This window comes from Motacilla alba, chromosome 6, assembly GCF_015832195.1.
Source record: "Motacilla alba alba isolate MOTALB_02 chromosome 6, Motacilla_alba_V1.0_pri, whole genome shotgun sequence".
NCBI lineage: Eukaryota > Metazoa > Chordata > Aves > Passeriformes > Motacillidae > Motacilla > Motacilla alba.
This window is the reverse complement of record NC_052021.1, coordinates 22,520,515-22,540,636: the sequence shown is the minus strand read 5'-3', so window position 1 is coordinate 22,540,636 and position 20,122 is coordinate 22,520,515. Positions and strand designations below refer to the sequence as shown.

The window sequence follows — 20,122 nt, the reverse complement described above, 5'->3', positions numbered from 1 at the left end:
GTGGAGAACATAAATCCACAGATCGGAAAATGTGAAAGAGGAACTCCTCCAAACAGGTGCTCAGGTGAAAGCAAACACAGGGCTACAAATTAATCCTTCTGCAGGCCTACACCCCTGCCAGCTATGAGGCAGATGCTGCTGCTCAAACAGCATGTGCTGCCAGCAATACTTAGCTCCCCAGGAGCTTATCTGTGCCTCAACTGAGCCATGGGGGAATCCTGGGGCCCTCTGACTAAGGCAGTGGAATTGATTTATAGCCTCTGGCACTTGACTGATGAGCCAACTTCCCCAGCTTCCATCTCTCCAGACATCCATTCTCCCAGCTCGCTGCCTTTTGAGTGGCACATCTTGGGTCCCTGAGCAATCCCACTGCCTGTCCCAGATCTCCCATGAAGACAGGAAGAGTGACATACATCAGGGGTGCCATCCTCTCCACTATTAAAAGGTTTGTCTTTGAGGTCCCTACTGTGGACAATAAATTTCTACATAGTGCCTTAACATCCAAATGTCAAGTGTCAGAGAGCCAAAAAACCAAATCTTACAGCTGAGTGGAGCTCTGTTCAGATGTGGCACCTTTTGGCTCAGCAGCATTTACTCTCCTGCTCTGGGAGGGGGGAGACCACAAAGCTCCATTTGTTTCCCACTTTGAAATCAGAGCCATGACCCAATTTGTCACTTTTGGGAAACAGCTGCAGCTCTAGCTAGAGGATCCAGAAAAGGGAGGCAGAAAAACATCATCTGTAACAGCAGGACACTACCAGAGAGAAGGAAGAGTAGCAGTCTCTAAAGGCAGGAGTTTTACCCTAACGAAGCTCCAGAATGAGCAGGGCTGGCAGTGACTGCAGTCAGTCCCCTTTTGCAAGAGGAAGATGTGACTCCAGGCGTGGTTGCTCACAGGCACACTGCTGTCTGTAGCTGGCACAGCAGGCTGCAGTCTGTCTGCTTTCAGGACTCCCAAGCACAGGGACAACTGAGTGTAAGGAAGCTTAGGGTGGAGCTCAGGACTAGAGCAACAAATCATAGTGCTTTAAATCCAGCTTTACAGAGGACAACCAAAGAAATGTGCACAGTATCTACAGGCATTATGGCAAAAGCCAACACCTATTGTTCCTGTTTCACAAGGGATTAAAGAACCTTCTCAATCTGAAGTTTTACAAAATGCAAATTGAATTGTGCATTCACACAAGCCAGACGCTGACAGCTTCTGCTTTAATCACAGATGTGCAGAGTTGTAATTTAATCTTTATAAATGCACACGGTTTTGATCATTCCGTTGCAATCCTCTGTGGAGCTCTCCCTGCCCTATACAGGCACTTAACAGTGACAGGAATCTGTAACATTGCTCTGCACTTCCTCAGCAGCCTTCCCTGGCAGATCCCACAGCACTTCAAATGCTGCCTGGCTCTCCAAGGGCTCCCTACTGGCTTCTCTCACTCAGGAGGACACAGGGCTCAAGGTTTGCTCAAAGCAGCACAGTGACAGCAGGAAGGAGTTCAGACCCCACCCTGCAGCCCCTTCCTCCAGCAACCTGCAGCCCCATCTCTAGGTTTAGAAGCAATAAAAAGCAAGTATGTGCAAAAGAAGCACATATAAAGCAAATCTGAGAAGTGTTTTGTGAAACAAACTCACCGGCAAAGAGGACAAGCACTGGAACTAGAGCAACATCAGCCTGTCTGCACAATGTGGACTGGGAGCTCATCACAAAGCTGAACCTATGGTTCATGCTCAGCATTCCCAGCTGTGAATCAGGTTGGGCTCATAACTCACAGCACTGAGTGTGGTTTCTGTAGCCCCAGCACAGAAACTCATCTAGCTCCAGCTAGAGAAGCTGCATTCAGCGGCAGCCAGCAGAGAGTAGCACCTGCCCAAGGCAGCTCTTCCAAGCTAAGTCCCCAGCATTCAGTGGTCACCTGTACTACTGCAGTCTTCAGGCCCTTATCAGTCCCTGCTGGAGTGGCAAAGCCAGGCCAGGATGTGAAAACAGCCCTAAGAACTGAAGGCAAGCCTTGCTTTGAAGTTTAATGGATTAATTTTGTTACTAGTTTGTACCTCAAGGCAGTCCCTTAACTGCCCAACAGGGCAGCTCACAAGAGTGGTGGAAGCAAGCCATGCCTCAGCATCTGCAGTGCACAAAGGGAGGAAAGACTCCTCTGCTCCAGGAACAGCCAAGGTTTTTTGGGGTCACGCTGCCTCTGAGGCCCAGAGCAGTCTAAAAGTCCCAGCAACAGTAAGAGGCAGGATGCTGGGGCACCTTTGTGTTGAGCCTGAAGGAAGGGAATAGAAGGGTTTCTCCCATTTCTTACTGGAACAGGGTTGCATCTCTCCAGTAGCAGCTGTTTTTAAAAATCAAAGTCCTTCTTTTGTCTCTCTAATGGCCTAGCACACTTGTCCCCCCTCCTCCGGTGACGCACAGTTTACTGCATTCTGCATGTTAATAAAAGGCACTACACAGCACAAAGTCACTGCTCCAAAGCTCACCTCCAGCTCCAAATCTCCTTGCTGCAAAGCTGATCAGACCTTGGAGCCTGTTCAGACCCATTCAGTCTGGCACACTGCAGAAAGCAGTCTGAGGTGTTAGTAAATAGTATACTGGGACATTTCTCTGATAAAACAAAAACCAAAAAAATCAACAACAAAAAAAAAAAGGACAATAGCTAAACCAGAGAAAACACTCATCAGCTAAGCAAACCAGCAATTTGCCAATTCCAGAAGACTTTTTATATAGATTTTTTTCCTATTTCACCTGGTGCAGCTCTGCTCTTTCTATTTAAACGATAAAATCTGTTTCAAGCCATTAGTCACGAGTAGGTGTCTGTAATGAGACCATGAAAGGCAACATCCCTGCCTCATTTGCAAAGACACAATGACTTTAAATTAAGGTCTTGCCTTGGTGATCCCTCCTTAGCTGGAGTTTCACATTCCCACTACTGTGGGCAACACAACACTAGCAGGCTTGAGACCTTCTGCCCCAAAGCTCAGTGCATTTCAGAAGTGAAGCACCATCATGCCATGACCATTATAAAGTATTTCTCAAGTCCTCTCAACACTTTATATTAATGTAAGAGATTAGGGGGATTTACTGTGGTAGCACCTAGGACTGACAGTACTCGGCATTTGAAAAATATCAAATACAGACATCGACAGGAGGCTTTTAACACCACTGCCAGCAGTGCTAAAAAAAGACAAAGCATTCGGTATCTGCCAGTGGTTTTGCTACTAGTTATGGAAACCAGAACAAACTGAATAAACCCTGACATCAATGGCTCGGAATTAAAACACTTTAGGGCACCTAAAACCAACTACACCCTTTTGTGTCTTTCTATGCAAATCAGCTGTGGAACCTCCTCAGAGTCCCTCACCAGGTAACAGAGGCCATTTGGATTGGGGTGGCAAGGAGGAGCATTCAGCAATTGAGGTATGAGCTCAGTGGCCTGACCAAACTGGATTGCAGCTACTGGTAGTGCTGGGTTAATGGTTGGACTAGATGATCTTAAAGGTCTCTTCCAACCTGAAACAATTCTATGATTCTACCTGAGTTACAAAGGTACTACAGTGTGAAACAAGCCAAGTATTACACTCATTTGTCACAATTTCAAAAGTGATAGAGTTGTCCTGTTTTTCCATCACAATCTTTTCTGGCTCCCAGCACTTCCCATCTGCAATTACCAGACATAAAACAGGTGTTCACAGCAGTCTCTCACACTGAACTTTACCTCCATTCTTGAGATGACATAATGTCCCCACTGTGGCTGGGAAAAAAAAGAGGGGCTTCTACTAAAAAAAAAAAAAAAAACAACACAAAAATGTTCCTGACTAACAAGCTTTATCAGTCCTGTGTGTGTGACATCTCAATTTTAAGACCCTTAGAGAGGAAACTGTGGAGAGAAAAAATGCCAAAGAGAAAGTAAGACCTTAGTGACCAATTTTCTAACTGGCACATGACTTGACTGGCATGCAAGGCACCACAACACATTCCTACTCAGAGAAGATTCAACCCAAACGAATGGGTTCCTCTCACTTTAGCCCTTCTTGAAAGCTGTGCTACATTGCTATCAGGCAGAGAGCTGCCTTCTTACAAACAGCTGCTCTTTCACGTCCAAGAAAGGGCAGATGTGAGACCCCACCTAGACCATTCATGCTGTGTTTTCATCCTTTCTGTTGGTCTGCATTTGCTCTTCTGGAGCAACTCTTGTGTTGCTATCTCCTCACTCACTGCCTTGACCCTGTTCTCTACAACTGCTTATGCCAGAAAATATTTTGGGAGCTTTTCAGATCAGATATAGCACTGAGAAAGTGTACTGCCTCCAACATATTAAGTACAAGGCAGTCCAATCATCTGGAAAGTACAGATAAGCCTATGAATTCATTTCATAAAAGGCTATTTTGCCCTTTGACTCAAGAATGTACCAAAACCTCTTTGAAGACATGGGAATAATCACTTGCATGGAAGAGCTAAAATTGCATTGGCAGTTAATGGCCAATCCCATCTTTTTGACTGCGCAGCATATTTCAGCCCCTTAAAGGATGTGCAGGGAGGAACCAAATGTGATGAGAGAATACTACAAAACAACAAATTAACACTGAAGTCAGGTTTAACAAATTAGCAAGTGAGGAAAGATGCCAGTAACTAGCTAAGGCATTCCCTGCTTCATGGTGAGGAACTACAGCAAGGTCAAACCAGCTAATGACTAGGAAGGATTCTGAGTTTGCCTTGGCAAGGAAATGCTTTACAGAAGGCACTGAGGATCCCATAGTGTTTCCAGACTGAAGTGGCTCATCTTTTGCTTGCCCCTGGGAATCTCCCGCTCTTTGCTGGAGAGAATATGGGATGAAAAAGGTAATTTCCCACTATTTCTAGTAAGAACATTGGATAAACCCCACAACAGTCAGCAAAGCAGTTCCATGAAGTCTTACAAATATACTCGCCTAGACCAGAAACCTGTTTATTCAGACTATGGTTCCTGGAAATCTCTAGGGCTGAGAACATACAGTGGCATTAACAGCCTGCCCTTAAAACAATCCTACATCCATCATTTTCAAGGGCCTACAAATCCCTCCAGCATGTAATATTGTAAAAGTTAATGCTTATAAATAAAAGGAGAAAGCCCTGAAATTACAGATTTAGAATAGTAATAAATGGACATTAGTAATTAACAAGGTAATAAAGGCTTCAATAGGATTAGGAAAAGAAGATAGAGCAAAATCTCTTTCAGCTGATTACTTAGCTACATTTAAGGATATTAAAATATAAAACTAACTAACTAAATAATCTAACACATGAACAGGGTGTCAGAACTTAGCTTCAGGTGAATTTGAAACAAAGCAGAGCAGCTGGAAATTCCCCTTCAGACAAAGCTATGTCAGACATACCTGCCTGATCAGCAGGAGATTACCACAGAGGAGGGTAAGCAGCCATATGAGAATCTAGAGAAAGACTGGTGTCTGAGAAGGAAATCTTAATTAAAAGGAAAGTTTGACCTTTAAAATTCTAAAAACAAATGTTTCCAGTAAAGAAATATAAGTCTTCTAAAACTACTGGAATAACTCAAAGGAGAAAATGACCAGTCCCCAATGCAGTATCTGTGTGTGGACACACAATCTAAATGTCAGCATTAAATATTTCAATGTGGTGCACTTCAAAAGACAGGGCTATAAAGGATGGTGGATTCTGTGTAGAAAATATTTAAGGAGAGCAGAGAAATGGGTAATTAAGTGAACACACAAGTTAAAACAAAGGTACAGCTGGAAGGAAAAACAAAAAAGGAAAGAGACTGCAGCAGCCAGAAGGCAAGCTTGATCCCTCCCCTTCCCACACACATGCTGAACAGCTCATACAGTGAAAACAGCAAATTCTGTCAGCCCACAAAAGCCAGACCCTGGGCTTGATCTGGGCCAACCACCAGTATGTCTCATGTACTTACAGCCACTGACAGAGGGGAAACCACAGTCTAAACACACAGACCTGAGCTCACTGGCACAGCTGAAAGTGGAGGCAAGAAGTCTCCATCCTCTCCTCCTTGCGCAGTAAATTGCAGAGTGCTGAATAAACACCCTGGGACCACACACTCCCTCACCACAGTGACATCTCCCTTATTTCTCCGCAGTTCATCTGGGGCTATTAATGCTTTATTTTGTTTTATATTCTCCCCATGTTGAGAGAAAGCATGAAGGGAGAAAAGAAAAAAGAGAAATCTGTCTGCCTTTCAACTTCCTAATCATCTTCCTCAAAATGCTTCATGCATCACCACTGATTTCATTATCTGCCTGCTGCTAGGGATTTTATTTAAAGAATAACACACAAGGAAGAAAGGATTTAACCTGACCTCCCTGAACTGCTGGGGGATGAATACTACACAGAGCTGACAGTGAAAAGCTCATTTCCTTTCTCAGACTAACTCAAAGACTATGCAAAATTCCCCTCTATCCAAGCCTCCAGTTTAAAATTGGGCTATCAAAGACTTTTCTTTTTTAGAGGCCTGGGTTGATGTAATCAGGGTATCATCAATGAATGAGGATTGATAACACAAACCATCACAAAGCATAGCTATGGATACAGTGACTCTCAAAGGCAGAACAGTAAGGAAAATTGAGTAAATTAAAACCGAGGTTCTTCTACCCAGCCATACCAAGAAGAGAACAGAAACCAGTAGGGGCCACCTTTTTTTCCCCCACTGCATCAGCACAGCACTCATCCTAAGTCTTTGGGGTGTTACATATTACAGATCAAGTAGGTTAATAAATGAAAAGGTCAGTGGGAAACATGGAAGGGTATAATCAAGAAATAGTAAAAATATCATGGACAGAAAGAGAAATGAATTGCAGAGCAGGATGCAGTCGGGACCTTCTAACATGCACAAGCATGGGATCCCATCCAGTGGAAGGGGCAACCCAAGGTGACTTAAATGAAGTCTGTCCTGGACTGCATAAACAATTTCTTCTCCAGAAGGTCCAGAGTTGTTGATGCAGCTGTATCTGGGATGATTCCCCAAGCTCTCATTGGCAGCTCTGCATTTTGTCCACCACATGCTCCTGCAGAGTAATTTATCTCTCTAAGAGTGATTAATGTATAATTCTGATATTTTATTTTGGGAAATAGGCCATCTATTCCATTCCTGAGACCACTCACAGTAGCCTATTTTCAAAAACCCACGTTTACAAATTTATGCAATACAAGCAGAACACGAAGATAGCAAACCAGGCCAAATTAAGGAAGGGAAACCTAACACAACCACACTCTTTATTAAAAACCTCTGCTTTTTAAAATCTAACCCAACTGAATTCAATTACCCTAGAAAAATTTTACCAGTTGTTGTCAGAGCTCTAGGTCCCCAATATCACCAAAACAAAACCATCAAACTACGCTCAACAGTTCTCTGATAACTAAGGTTGCTGCCAAAAACTTCCTGTCCCATTCTAAATGCCAGCATCCTCACAGCGTCCAAATACACTTGCTGACAATGCTGAATATTTTTCTTGTTTGTACCCATCCTTCTACATCTGCAGGACCAAAATCTCCGTACGTGGTGGTAAAATTGGCTAAAGCAATTCTTGCTTTTCTTTCTCACCTGCATCTGAACAAGGAACATGAGAGTCCCACTTGCATCTCCTTCTGCTGCCACATCATCAGTCCCAGGGAGCACAAGGTACTCCTGAACACCCACAATTCCAGAGGTCAACACGAGAGAAGGCCATGGCACGCCTGGCTTACCTGGTCCTCGGAGAGCTGTGATATGTGATTCACTGCAGCATAAGACTCTATCTTCGGGTTGAAGTGATTGATGATGGCTCTGAAACAAAAGAGGGACATTTTCAGAGGTCTCAGGAATAGCTTAGAGATGCAGCAGAAATTCCCTGCCAGTCTGAGTAGGTGCACATGGAGCCAGTCCTGCAAGAAATTCCTCCCTCACCACAAAGTAGCATTTGCTGTGCTGAAGGCACACTCCCTGCTGAGGCCAATGCAGATCCTGACTGCAAGCACAGGCACTTTCCTACACATGGGTGCATTTTTCCCAGCAGATACTGGCCTGTGCTTGCTGCTCTGGGAGGGGGAATTGCTGGGAACAGGCTGCAAATTGCTCTGTGTTCCAGCAGAGCTACAGCAAACCTGGCCATCACTGCCCCATCCTGCTCAGGGAACTGCGGCCCCTCAGCATGGCCTGACATTTTGTGAAACTTTGCTGCCTGACATGATGAAGCTGATGGTTTATTGCTTTGGATTTTCACTCTGTTTAAAATGTTGTAGCTGGCTGACTTGTAGTCATCCATCACTACAACCACTACGTTTTGAATTCTTACCATAATGACTTCAGTCCTCATCCCCACTTTAGATCATTAGAGATAAGTTATGTCACTGTCCCAAACACAGCAGCAAATACTGGTCACTCCTGCTCTTCTGCCTCATTTCTCTCACTAGCTGCACCAATCTGCACCACTCCCTTTCCCTTCCAGGTGGATCTAGAAGCAGATGTGAGAAATCTGAAATTGAAAGTAAAATAACAACTGGGGGAAAAAAGCCCCACCAAACTGCAGCTGGAGCATTTCCTCAGCCTTCCTTCTGCTTGTCAGGTGCTGCTGCAAAGATAAATGGCAGGACAGAAAAGACTCCCTGGAACAGAGTTTGCAACTGCTCCAGTTGGGATATTACTCATGAGCCCCACTGCTGAGGTAAATATTCACCATGGGAATAGGCCATGTCAGAGCTCGGCACAGATGAGTTCTGACTGTGCCTGGAGAACACTTGCTCAGCCAGATTACACTGCAGCAGCAGTCAGGGCTTCCACTCTCATTTTCATCAGCATGAAAATTCACTCCAGTTCTCTCTGTTGGACTCTAATGGGTTCCCTCCTCCCCATTCCTCCACCTGCAGAAGGACTTTCAGCTGCTTTCTCCAGACCTCATCACAGCCAAGAGCTTGTGCCCCAGCCTAGGAATGCGTGATAATCAGTGGTGCCAGTCAGAGCAGGATAAAAACCTACCTAGAAGCATCCTTACTTCTTCAAATACACAGATAAAGAGTGTGGAAGGTTTGGAGAGAGGGAGTGGGAGGGAAAAAAAATCACAACCCAAAAAAACCTCAAACCCAAACAGAATCTGCAATTCATAGACTCAAAGAATTGTTTCAGTTGTAGGGGGACCTGTAAAGCTTGCTGAAATGAACAGATATATCTTCAACAAGATCAGGTTGCTCAGAGCTCCATCCAACCTGACCTTGAATGTCTCCAGGGATGGGTCATCCACCTAGTTCCAATGCCTCACCACTCTCATTGTTTAAAACTTATTTCTCATATATAATCTGTATCAACTCTCCAAGTTAAAACCATTATCTTTCATCCTGTTGCTGCAAGCTCTGCTAAAAAGTTTTTCCTCAGCCTTCTTGTAAGTCCCCTTTAAATACTGAAAGGCTGCAATAAGGTCTATCCACAATAAGGTCTTCTCTAGTCTTTTCAGCATGTTTTTGTGGAAGGGTTCATCCCTCTGAACACTTTCATGGCTTCCTCTGCACTGGCTCCATCCAACATGTCCATGTCCTTCTTGTGCTGAGGACACTAGAGCTGGACACTGCACCCCAGGTGGGGTCTCAGAGAGCAGGGCAGCAGGACACAATCATCTCACTCACTCTCCTGGCTGTGACCTTCACCGCAACACTCCCAGCCACATCTCATCGACACACCAGGTGCCAGTCAGCACACAGGGCCAGTCACTCCTGCAGCTGCTCCTACAGCATCCCTACACACTCGGCACAGGGGGACTTCTGCCTTCTCACCAACCCTGACACTTAGATCCAGAAAACAAATTCAGCAGTGCCTCTACCAGGCTTTCCATAACCCCTTCCCTCTGGAGAAGGACAAACATAGAGGTGGAGACATGCCCAGACTCTTCCAATTTCAGTGCGACCAGAGACACAATCACACTGTCCACTACCCAGCCTCTCCAACACTCTTGGCTTTCAACGGCATGCTTCAGGCCTGGCTGGAGTTGTATTTATACTCCTACAGGACACACTGCAAGTTATTGAAAGAAAATGGAACACAGACTTACAACAACTTAACTTCTGGCTTGACAGAAGGTTTGGCAGCTCAGAGGGGTTCAGTGCACTCACATGGTTCCAACATTTACCAGGGAACAGATTTAGCATTTATTTGTACCCACTGCTGTGAAGCACTTCAACATGGGCTGCCTGCTCACAAGTCCCCGCTTGGATGGGAGCTAGTGGAGCGGCACCTGCAATCACAGCTGGGATTCACCCCGCGGAAGCTAAAGCAGCAGCCAGCTGCCACTGCAGTGAGAATCAACAGACATTAGAGAAGGAAAAGAATTCAAGTCTCCTTCTCATTTCCCAAAAGGTGAATGGACAACTCCTCAGTGATTAAATGAAATTCAGCTGTTTAATTTGTTTTAACTATGCAGAATTCCTCTCCAACCAGACCATCTGCAGAGCTATCTTCCTGAACCCACAGGCAACCCGGGGCAGAGAAGCATGAAGAGCTTGGATTCAATCCTGGCTCTGTGTAGCCAGGTTCTTACAGCCCAACACACCCACCAGGGCCAGGCTTTGCACATGGTGCAGCTCCTTCTCATCTGCTATGAGAAATTCCATTGCTACCGAGGCCAAAAAGCACCTTTCTGCATCATCTATTCTCATACACCTCTGCTAATCTTCCATCTCTCAAAATGTATCTTGTCCCTGCGGCATGTTTTTAGCAACTGGCCTCCTGGGATATTCACTGATTAACAGCTGGAATTCACTTTGCAGAGATGCCTCTTCAATTTGATCCTGGAGAAATTGGAAGACCAGAACTTTGAAACACAGCGTTATTGACAAAAGAACCAGTGGTCCTGCCACCATTAGTTCCCACACCATCACGTAACAGCTGATCCTTGGCAATGATTTATTTTTACACTGTGATTGCCTCAATTACTGCCATACCAGCCAGTAGCTTTGAGGAGGGGGGAAGGGAGCAGTTAAAGCACTTAGAAAAGATTTGTGATTATGTGTTCTACTGAGATCTTCATATTGATCATGGCGGGAAAAAAAGAAAACCCTTCTGTTTGCTATTCATGAAGCGTGAACATCTTCCACACATTTGTAAAGCAAAGAAATGGTGAAGTGTCAACTGAAAGACAAAATGCTGCAGTTCCCACACAGCCTTCCACAGGATGTGCACTTACATCTTTGCACACTGCCAAGTCCCTCGGTGGGGGTGGCTGCCATGCGTCACACAAATTTCACAGCACCTGTGGGACACAATTCTCCAGGGACTGAGAGATGTCACTTCAGCAACACTGCCTCCCCTGACAGATCCACAGCTCGGCAGTGAACTGACAAGAGGAGACTGTCACTGGACAAAGGAAAGATGCTGAATAAGCAGAAGGCTTGGGAATTAAAAAACTGGCTCCCAGTGTCTTGTCTTGAGGTTAATGCTTAGTGCTCTAAGGCAGATCACAATCTGCACATTCTTTATTCCTCAGTCTCCTGGGGAGAGATGTTGATCTCCCAGCAAATACACAAGGCATACCAGTGGTCTCCAAACAACACACATCTCACATCACTTCTTCATGCAGCTCTTCACGCTGCCTACACACCATGATGCCAGAAACATGTAGAGACACATATTGAATGAACCTGCATATTCCTCAGGATCAACAACCTAGGACACTTGAATTTATGTATGTTTGCATTTATTGTATATTTATTGCATTCATTTAATTCTTCATGAAGAAGAGAATGATTGAAGGAAAAATCACCCTGATTTAGAAACAGCAAAGCTCAGATGAATAATTTATTTGTACTAGCTGTATTAATCATGTTATTAGACACTAAAAGCAGGTCCCACTGTAACAGGTATTGTACCAATCCAGAGTAGTGGAAAGCCTCTGTCCCAGGGGCTAAGGATCTCAAATGCAAGAGAACAGGAAAAGCACAGAAAAGCACGTTAGCAACAGAATATGTAACAGTGCTGCTCCTTACTGAGCATCACAAAACAATTCAGTTTGAGATAAACCATGGACAGAAAAAACACAGAAAGAATACTGAAGGAAGTAGAGAGATAGGAAAAAGGAGATAGAAGGGCAGATAGGATCAAGATACAGAGGTGAAAAACTGCAGAACAGGGAAAATGAGAGAAACAGCAACTCATCCCAGGGCAGTCTGTCCTCTGCAAACTGGAAACCTTCAACTGCTGGAATGTTTCTACTTTGGCTCTTCTTGAGGCTGCAGAAATTGGCTAGTCCTGAAGTGACTGTTAGTTGCCCTTTCTCCCTCAAAAACATATATGCTGGAAGGTGAGAAGCAGAAGAATCTCCATGTGGGCCCTACTGTTTTTTTGTTCCCCAAAGAGGGGCATGACACTGTGGCTGTCACCTGGAGCTATGGTGAGAGAAGGATTTCCCCCCCGGTAAACTGCATTCCCCTACCCTCACTGTGTTCACTGCAACAGGACTTGCTTCTGCAGTGGCTGCAGTAGCTCTCCAGACAATAACATTTAAAACTTAGGTTTATAGTCTTTAAAAACTGCCTAGAGTTACTCCTTGATAAAGAGAAACAATCAGTGCTGCCCTGCAGAGAGGCCCAGAGAAAAAGAACTTCTGAAGACACAAATTCTGCTGACTGGAAAGGGCTCCTATAAAAACTAATATGGCATGTATGGAAAGAAAAGGTTTAATTAATTCCTGAGTTTAATTCACCACTAGTTCTAACATCAAGTGTGAGAAGTGAAACACACCAGCAACACAAAGGCACTGGTCCCACAATTAACAGGATCTTCCAGTCCAGGTGACCCCCCCCCCATGGTAAGGAAGGCACCTGACCCTCCTTAACCTCCCAATGAACTGGTCTGGGTCCAATGTGCAGGGAAAGCAAAATCACTGTGCTCAGGCAGGCAGCATTTCTTCAGCACGTTTTTTCTGACCTCCAGACTCTCCCCATCAAGTTATTGCAGATGAGCTGTCTAATACCCACTCTTGCCTGACAGCAGTTACATCGCCAGTGTCCCATAAGACAACACTGTCCTCTTATCCTGAGCAACAAAGTAAAGCACTGTGGAGGTGCTGAAAGTAGGCTAAGGGAAGAACAGAAAGGCTGCAAAGCTTATTATAGAGATGGGAATGCTGAGCCATCATTTGCTGCATGAACCTGGCCTTTGCACCTATTTCACAGGTCCAGCATGCAGTGCCTGACAAAATATTCTTGTGGATTCCCAAACATTTCTTGCACAATAAAAGCAACACAACACATTCACTTCTTCCTACATTACACTGCAGTGGAACAGAAAAGCAGCAGCTCTTGGCTGGTATTTACCCCTTCACAGGAAATCAAGGGTGACCTTATACTCACTGCAGACATTCATCTTCTCATCTGCTCATGCCAGCACGGCACACTGGGCAGCAGGGAATGCACCTCAGTCTGCACTGAGTAAAACTGAATGCACGGCAAAGGCAGCCAGTTCACTCACCCTCTGCAATGAAAACTGGCACGATCTGAGATGGACAAATACTCCAGCAGACTCTAAGCTTCATCCGTTATGAAGGCTAGGAATAGGCAAGCAGGAAAGGGCATAGTTGTCTTTCATCATACTCCACAAAGCTGCTTTACTACAAAAAGGAGGCCTGAGATGAAGTAGTTGTTGTTCAGGAACAGGAATCAATAAGTAAATAGTTTCTCTCTGTGATTTGCCACAGCAGTTCCCTCTCATATGTCTCAGTCTCTCCTTTATGAAATGGAAATAAGAGCAATCACTTCCACCAAGTGTTTTAACCAAGGTGGTAAGACCCAGTGTTCTACTGTGTGGTATGCTGGAAACTGCTCAAGTACCAGGCAGCAAGTAAATTACACACAATACAGAGACCAAAATGAACACAAACCCTCTCTCCTTTTCTCCCATACACGCCACCATAACCATGGTTGCTGGAGATTTATATAAAGCTTCCAAGCCAATCTTCCTGCAGCAAGCTGTGTCTTCTTCCTGCAGCAAGTGCTGTATGGGGCAAGGATCTTGCTGACATTAGTCTCACAGGCACTCCCAGAACTCCAGACAATAAACCCCCATCTGTTCCATGCCTGCAACAATTAGATTGAGATGCTCCATATGTACAACCCCACCTAGCAGGAGGTGAGAGGGTTTAGATTATTTTAACACACATGCATGAAGCATTGCTATGAAGTACACATACCTACCATACCTAAGCTGTCTGCAGCAATTAAAAGCAAGCAAACTCCCTGGAACTGTGCACCAAATTCTTCCTTCTATTGGGGTTTAACTCCAGTCTGTTAAATTTCTTTTGCTCCTACAATTTAATGAGTACTGACATTAAGCTCAAAGTCCACAACTCACAGTGGGAGGCATCTTCCAGACACAATAATAAACTGCAGGGAAGAATCCAAGACAAAAGGATATTTTAGTCAAAAGCATTTGCTTTAGAGCTCACTGAAAATATCCGAGTCAGCACGGCAGGAATTTCAGAGGAGAAGCAACTGCTACACCTGTTCAATTCTGCTATCCTGAAAACTATCGATCGCAATGACAGGTTCCATGGCAGAGGGAGATGCATGGTCTATTTATTTAATAGGGAGGGGACAAAAGAGTGCACACACAGCAACTCAGCTTCTCACATTGCTCAGCATGGTTTCACCAAGCTCCATTCTGCAGGGGCAGAAGCAGAAGATGTGCTTTCTGAACCACCAGGCAGCTACACAGTGCATCTTGACACTTCGCTGTTTGCTGGATACTAACCCGGTATCACCACAGCTACTGCAGATGCTGATTTTCTCTTTTTACTGTCCATGTCTATAAATTTAAGTCAAGCAAATCAAATACCTCACTTACTTCTATTTGTCTTCTAAAGTAAGGAAATCCTCATGGGTGAGCAGTTAACTCATCTTTTGGAACAGCTGCACAACCTCACTTGAGACTACAATTTAGGGAATTTATCCACTCACCTATTTTCATGCAGCCAGTGCATCACTGGAAACTAATCTAAGGAGCATTTCTGTTCCCTTTTCTCAATAAGTAAGCATCAGAATTCTTAGGTATACGTAACCAGTGGCACTGATAGTTTAAGTAGTATGAATGACAAAATAAAAACTATTACCTAGGCACAGAGAATGAAAATATCTATTGAAGCCCAGGGCACCAGACGGATCTGTGTTCCTGCTCATCTCCCAGTCTGTAATTGACTGTTCTACAACAAAGCTATCACTTGATAACAAATACATTTCTCATCTCAAACATGTAATTTATGAGAGATCAAATGACATATTTTGTGGCACATTTCACTGCTACAAAACAGCTGGCTAGTAGTGGTGAGAGTGTGGCAAGAGTTTACATTTACCAAAGTAAAGCCATTAAAAAGCCAACCCTTCATTACACCTCAATTTCAGAGAGCAGCAGATAACTATACCTGCTCACCTCTGACTACATGACTACACACAGAGCTGGAGCTGTATAATGTAAATGTATGGAATAAATGGAATAGAGAAACTCTGAGGCCACCAGCACTTAGACCTGCAACTCACTCTAGCATGTCCCAGGTGTGAGAGCCAACCATGATTTACGTCAGCATACTGGATTTTAGGCACAATATCTGTGCTTCTTCCACATTTGTGTTAGCAATTTTGAAGATTCAGCTGACTTTGAAAATGAGAAGTCCTTCTTTGAAACTTCCTTAATATATGCTTTTAAAAAGTACCTTCTGTCCTAGGGCTGTGGTCCTGGCTTAACATCTGCACAGAGCCGTAACAAGCAATACTAATACGGAAGTAAGTTTTTCAGAGCCTTAACAACCTTTTCTGCAGCACCTATTTCCCAGTTCTTTTACCTCATATACATTCCTTTGTCCAAAGTTCTTCAGCCGTACTAAACAAGTACAATCCACAGGCCAAACAGGCTGCGGTTCTTTTAGGATCCAAGCATTCTGTGATGCAAACAGTGTTATAGTCTCTTATAGTCAGTTGGTGTAGAGCAGGGAAATGGGTTACAGAACTCTGCTTTAACATCAAATACAGCCCTTCAGCCACACCAGCTCTTAACTCCCATGTACAAGGCAACCTGCTCTCTAAAACAAACAGCAAGGTATGAAGAAATAATTCATCCAGAAGGCAAGGAAAAAATAAAAACTAAACAAGCTAAAGAAGTGGGGGGGAAAGCCCATTTGACAGTAGTTCACCATACATGTTTGCATGGCCACCTTCTCTGGTTAGGACCTGAAGTAAAGCATTATGGCAAATGTTTATTCTCTGCAAGTGCTATAAGTGGGTCAGCATCTACCCATTGCTTCACCGTTCAGGTTACAGGATGCCATCCAAGCCTCCTGAGACACAAGACACACTGCAAAACCTCAAACAAAATCTAAACCTGAAGTTTTTAAATTGCATTTAGTATCTTCCTCAGTATTTAATCACAGGATGTTTAACTCTGAGGAAAGCCTGAATCACTGGGTACTGCATCTAGCACAAAATACCATACGGACGCACACACCAGCTTCCAAACACATCAAGCTAAGAGTGAGACTTAGAAAGTTTATAAGTCATCCCACTGGGACCTTTTAAAGCTTTCTGAGAAAGGCTCTGAGTAGGCTGCTAGTTTAATTAACTTAGTGAAAACTTGCCATCAACCCTGCATTATCTAGAGCACACTGCAAACGACTCTTATTACCTCATTCTGTCAGGTGTGAGCCAGCAGGTATTGCATGAGGTCCTGAACACCCTGTTTGCAGGCCGTGGCAGCAAGACAAACTTCTCTGGTTAGGTCATGGAGCACAACCTTATTTTACTGACTCAGAGTAAAACCTGTGCCTGCAACAGAAGTCCCAGAGGGAAAGGAAGGCCCTGAAGCATCAGCAATCAGAGTAAAGGGTTAGAACAATGCAATCGAGTCGTGAAGTAGCTGGATATTAAATTACAGAGAGAAGGGGAAGGAACATTGTCTAAGCAAGAATCAGCTACAGTCAAACCTACTTTGCAAACGAAATTAAGATGAGTCCCACAAGGGTATTTCATTAACTTAATTACACCAAGCGTCAGCTATGGCTGTACCTGCACAGCCACCTAAATCAGGGTTCACAATATCAGCCTTTGAGACACTACCAACGGCCATGCCAACCTAAACCCGTTATTTACAGTCCAATCCTCTGAAAATACAAGATGTTGCAAACCTCACAATGTTTTTTTTGCGAGACAGGTGCAAAAGAGAATCACATTGGTTGAATAATGCCTAGTGGAATTCAGATCCTTCCAAAATCCAGGATCAAGACTGAAGCATGGATTCTGTTGACACCCCCAGATGCACTCCAAGTGAATACCACATCCTCAACAAAGATGTCACCACACATCACCTGGGACAAAGTGAAGTTGGTTTTCAATGGTAAGGAAAGCTAGAGTCAAACAGCATTACAGCTGAATGAATGGTACTCTTTTTAGGATATTTATTTAATGTCTGAAAGACTGGAGGACCTGTAGTTGATTAAGATTCTGTTTTCCTGAGACAGGGCACCTGGTTTATGGACCAGTGGAGAGCTCCATCTTATTTCCTTTGCTGTATTTCATGTATACCCATCTTCTTCCCCATTTAATTGCCTTAAGCTGACCCATCTCCCTGAAAGCCTAGCCCCCTCCACCCCAATATCCACACATCTCACAAGTATCTACACTACTGAGATCTCTACTCTAAGAGCTGACCATCAGAAGCAAGTGATTTACTGATGCTGATCAAGTTACCGTCTGAGTTACTGGCAACAAGCAAGTTGTAAATCCGTTGTACCTGCAGAGTAAAATGCCACAGATAAACTCGTCTGTGGCCACACACTCCCAGTTCCAGATCACAGGAGGACTGGGGGTCAACTCATCATAGCCCAGAGGACAAGGGGCAACTTTTTTTTTTATTAATTTGCCTCACCCAAGGGTTTCCAGAATCACTCAACAGTGTTGGGGTTTCCTGGGTTTTGCTTCTACTTCACCCATCCTTATCCTGCAGAGAATTTCAGGCAGATGTTGACAAAACCCGTTCAGCTGAATCGGCCGTTGAAGTGTAAATCTTTGGGAACACTTTCCCATGCCACAGAAGTAGAGAAATTCAGTTTCTTTTCAAATCACCCCCTGTCATCCCTGACATATCTATCCATGTTCACCTCTCCCTCAAAGCTTTGAGTTTGTAATTTATACATATGCTTTTTTTCTGCTCTGTTCTTTGTATGGGTGTTAGCAAAAGCAAGGCCAGTGAAGTGCATTTTCTATTTCAAAAGTGAAGTATGGTTCTCCAGTCTTAGAAACAGCAGCACACCAAACATTTCCAAGTTAACTGCTGATGTTTTCCCATCCATCAAGTCAAACAAAAAGCCCAACTCCTACAGTGTTCTGCTACTGATATATCTTTCCTGCTTTAGAATTTAAGTGTTTTTCAAGGCTCTTACAAAAACATAATGCAAAAAAAGGCCACATGATTTTTAACCAGTTACATGTGACATAATACAGGTGGCAGAGGATCTGAAAGATCTAAGGAAGGACCCCATGACTTTTCTCTGTGGAAGGTGAGCTAAAGGTTTGCCTCTGCTTTTTCCTTATAATTGCTAATACACAACTACACACCAGGGAGGTACATTAGTTCTAACCAGGGCTGTAGCTTTGGATAGCTGAAGCCAGTTTCTTTGTGAAGCTAAAGCTGCACTATTCTTACGCCAACAGTTCTAATTCAATATTCCAAGCTCTGAGTTGTGCCACACAGACTGTGTTTTATCCCCTCCTTTCTTTTTTCTTTTTGAAACACAAAACATCCATGCATTCAGTTGGTGCTGACAAGGTTTGTAGACACTCAGCAGTTGGGGAAGACCACACAACTTCCCAATTCAGCAACCACACAAATAAATGTTATCCATAATCAAGTGAAAATGCAAGGAAAAAAACCCCAAACTTAATGAAAAAAAGCCACATGTGTTGCAGTTTTTTTGAAAAATAATTAATACCAAAAAGGAAGTCACCACACTTAGTTGCATTCATTTCTCTGAGCTCTAGTTGATTCAGAATTGCCCTAGTGAACAACAAAATCTAAGCATTAAAAGGCTGTTGAAATCTTGACTTGTCCTTTCACATGGTCAAAAACACAGCGTTAACTACTTGTCAGCTATTTGATTTTTCCTCAGTTCCTTTTAGCTCTTCCATTCAAAGACTGAAGGCAGCACTTCTCTGGCAGTCCAACCACTGCAGCAGGCTGATTCCTACTCCTGTCCCACCTAAACACTCTTCTGCCTTCAGGCAAGGGGCAAGAATCTTTTCCCTGGTGTTGCCTGTGAACCAGCATTAACAAAATCAGCCCAGTACTAGAAACGTTTGAGACAGGAATGCTGTCATATGCCATGAAGGAAAAGCTGCCCAATTTAAGCATTTTAGAAAACATGGAGGAACAGGCATATTTTTTTTAAAAGGCATTCAGCACATATACAGGTCACTATTACAAAGTTTTAGACTGTCAATGATTACTGCATGCTTTTGTGATACTGCAGATTCCACCACATTTAGAGAGGAGAAAAATTTGCATGCCTTCTTTCCCTTGGCTAGCATTCCTTCTGAGCATATGCATAATTACTTACTATTGATAGGCACACACTTAGAAATTTCTGACAACTTAACCCAGATCCAACACTGCTCTAGCCTGACTGATACAGCATTTGCTGCCAGGTAAAATCCTGTAAAAATCTTGCTCCAAAACTCTAGTCCAATTTGCAGCAAAAAAATGTGTTAGAGCAACAGAAAGCAATCAGACTTGCTCACTGTTCACCTACCAAACCTTGTTTTCCCTTCACCCACACTGCTCTTGTTTAAGACATCTTTTTCCTGACTGTATTCAAAAAGCATTCTTTGCCAGCAGCTCTCCAGCTAATGTACGTTAGCTTGCATGGCAAAATTTTCTCATCTGTTGCAAGACTCCTGAAGGAATTAAATCATGAGAGTCATTAGAGAACTTTGATTATTATTTGAAATAACAGGTCAGATGATTATAGAACCCATTCAGTATCAAAGCAATTAATTGCTGCTCTAACAGCCAGGGTGGGATAGCCCTGGCTAGATGTCAGATGCCCACCAAAGACACTCTGTCTTTTCCCTTCTCAGCTGAACAGGTGAGAGAATATATAATGA

The 20,122-nt window shown here is 43.7% G+C and overlaps 1 protein-coding gene across 2 annotated transcripts in view; it reads right to left on the bottom strand.

Annotated features, from left to right (window-relative positions):
• Positions 1-20,122, bottom strand: part of ARMH3 (armadillo like helical domain containing 3) — a 123,704-nt gene that overhangs the window by 26,153 nt on the left and 77,429 nt on the right. For both annotated transcript variants that reach the window (XM_038141737.1, XM_038141738.1), the window contains exon 24: positions 7,709-7,787. In XM_038141737.1, coding sequence (XP_037997665.1) covers positions 7,709-7,787 — 79 coding nt within the window. The remainder of the gene's footprint in view (positions 1-7,708; positions 7,788-20,122) is intronic.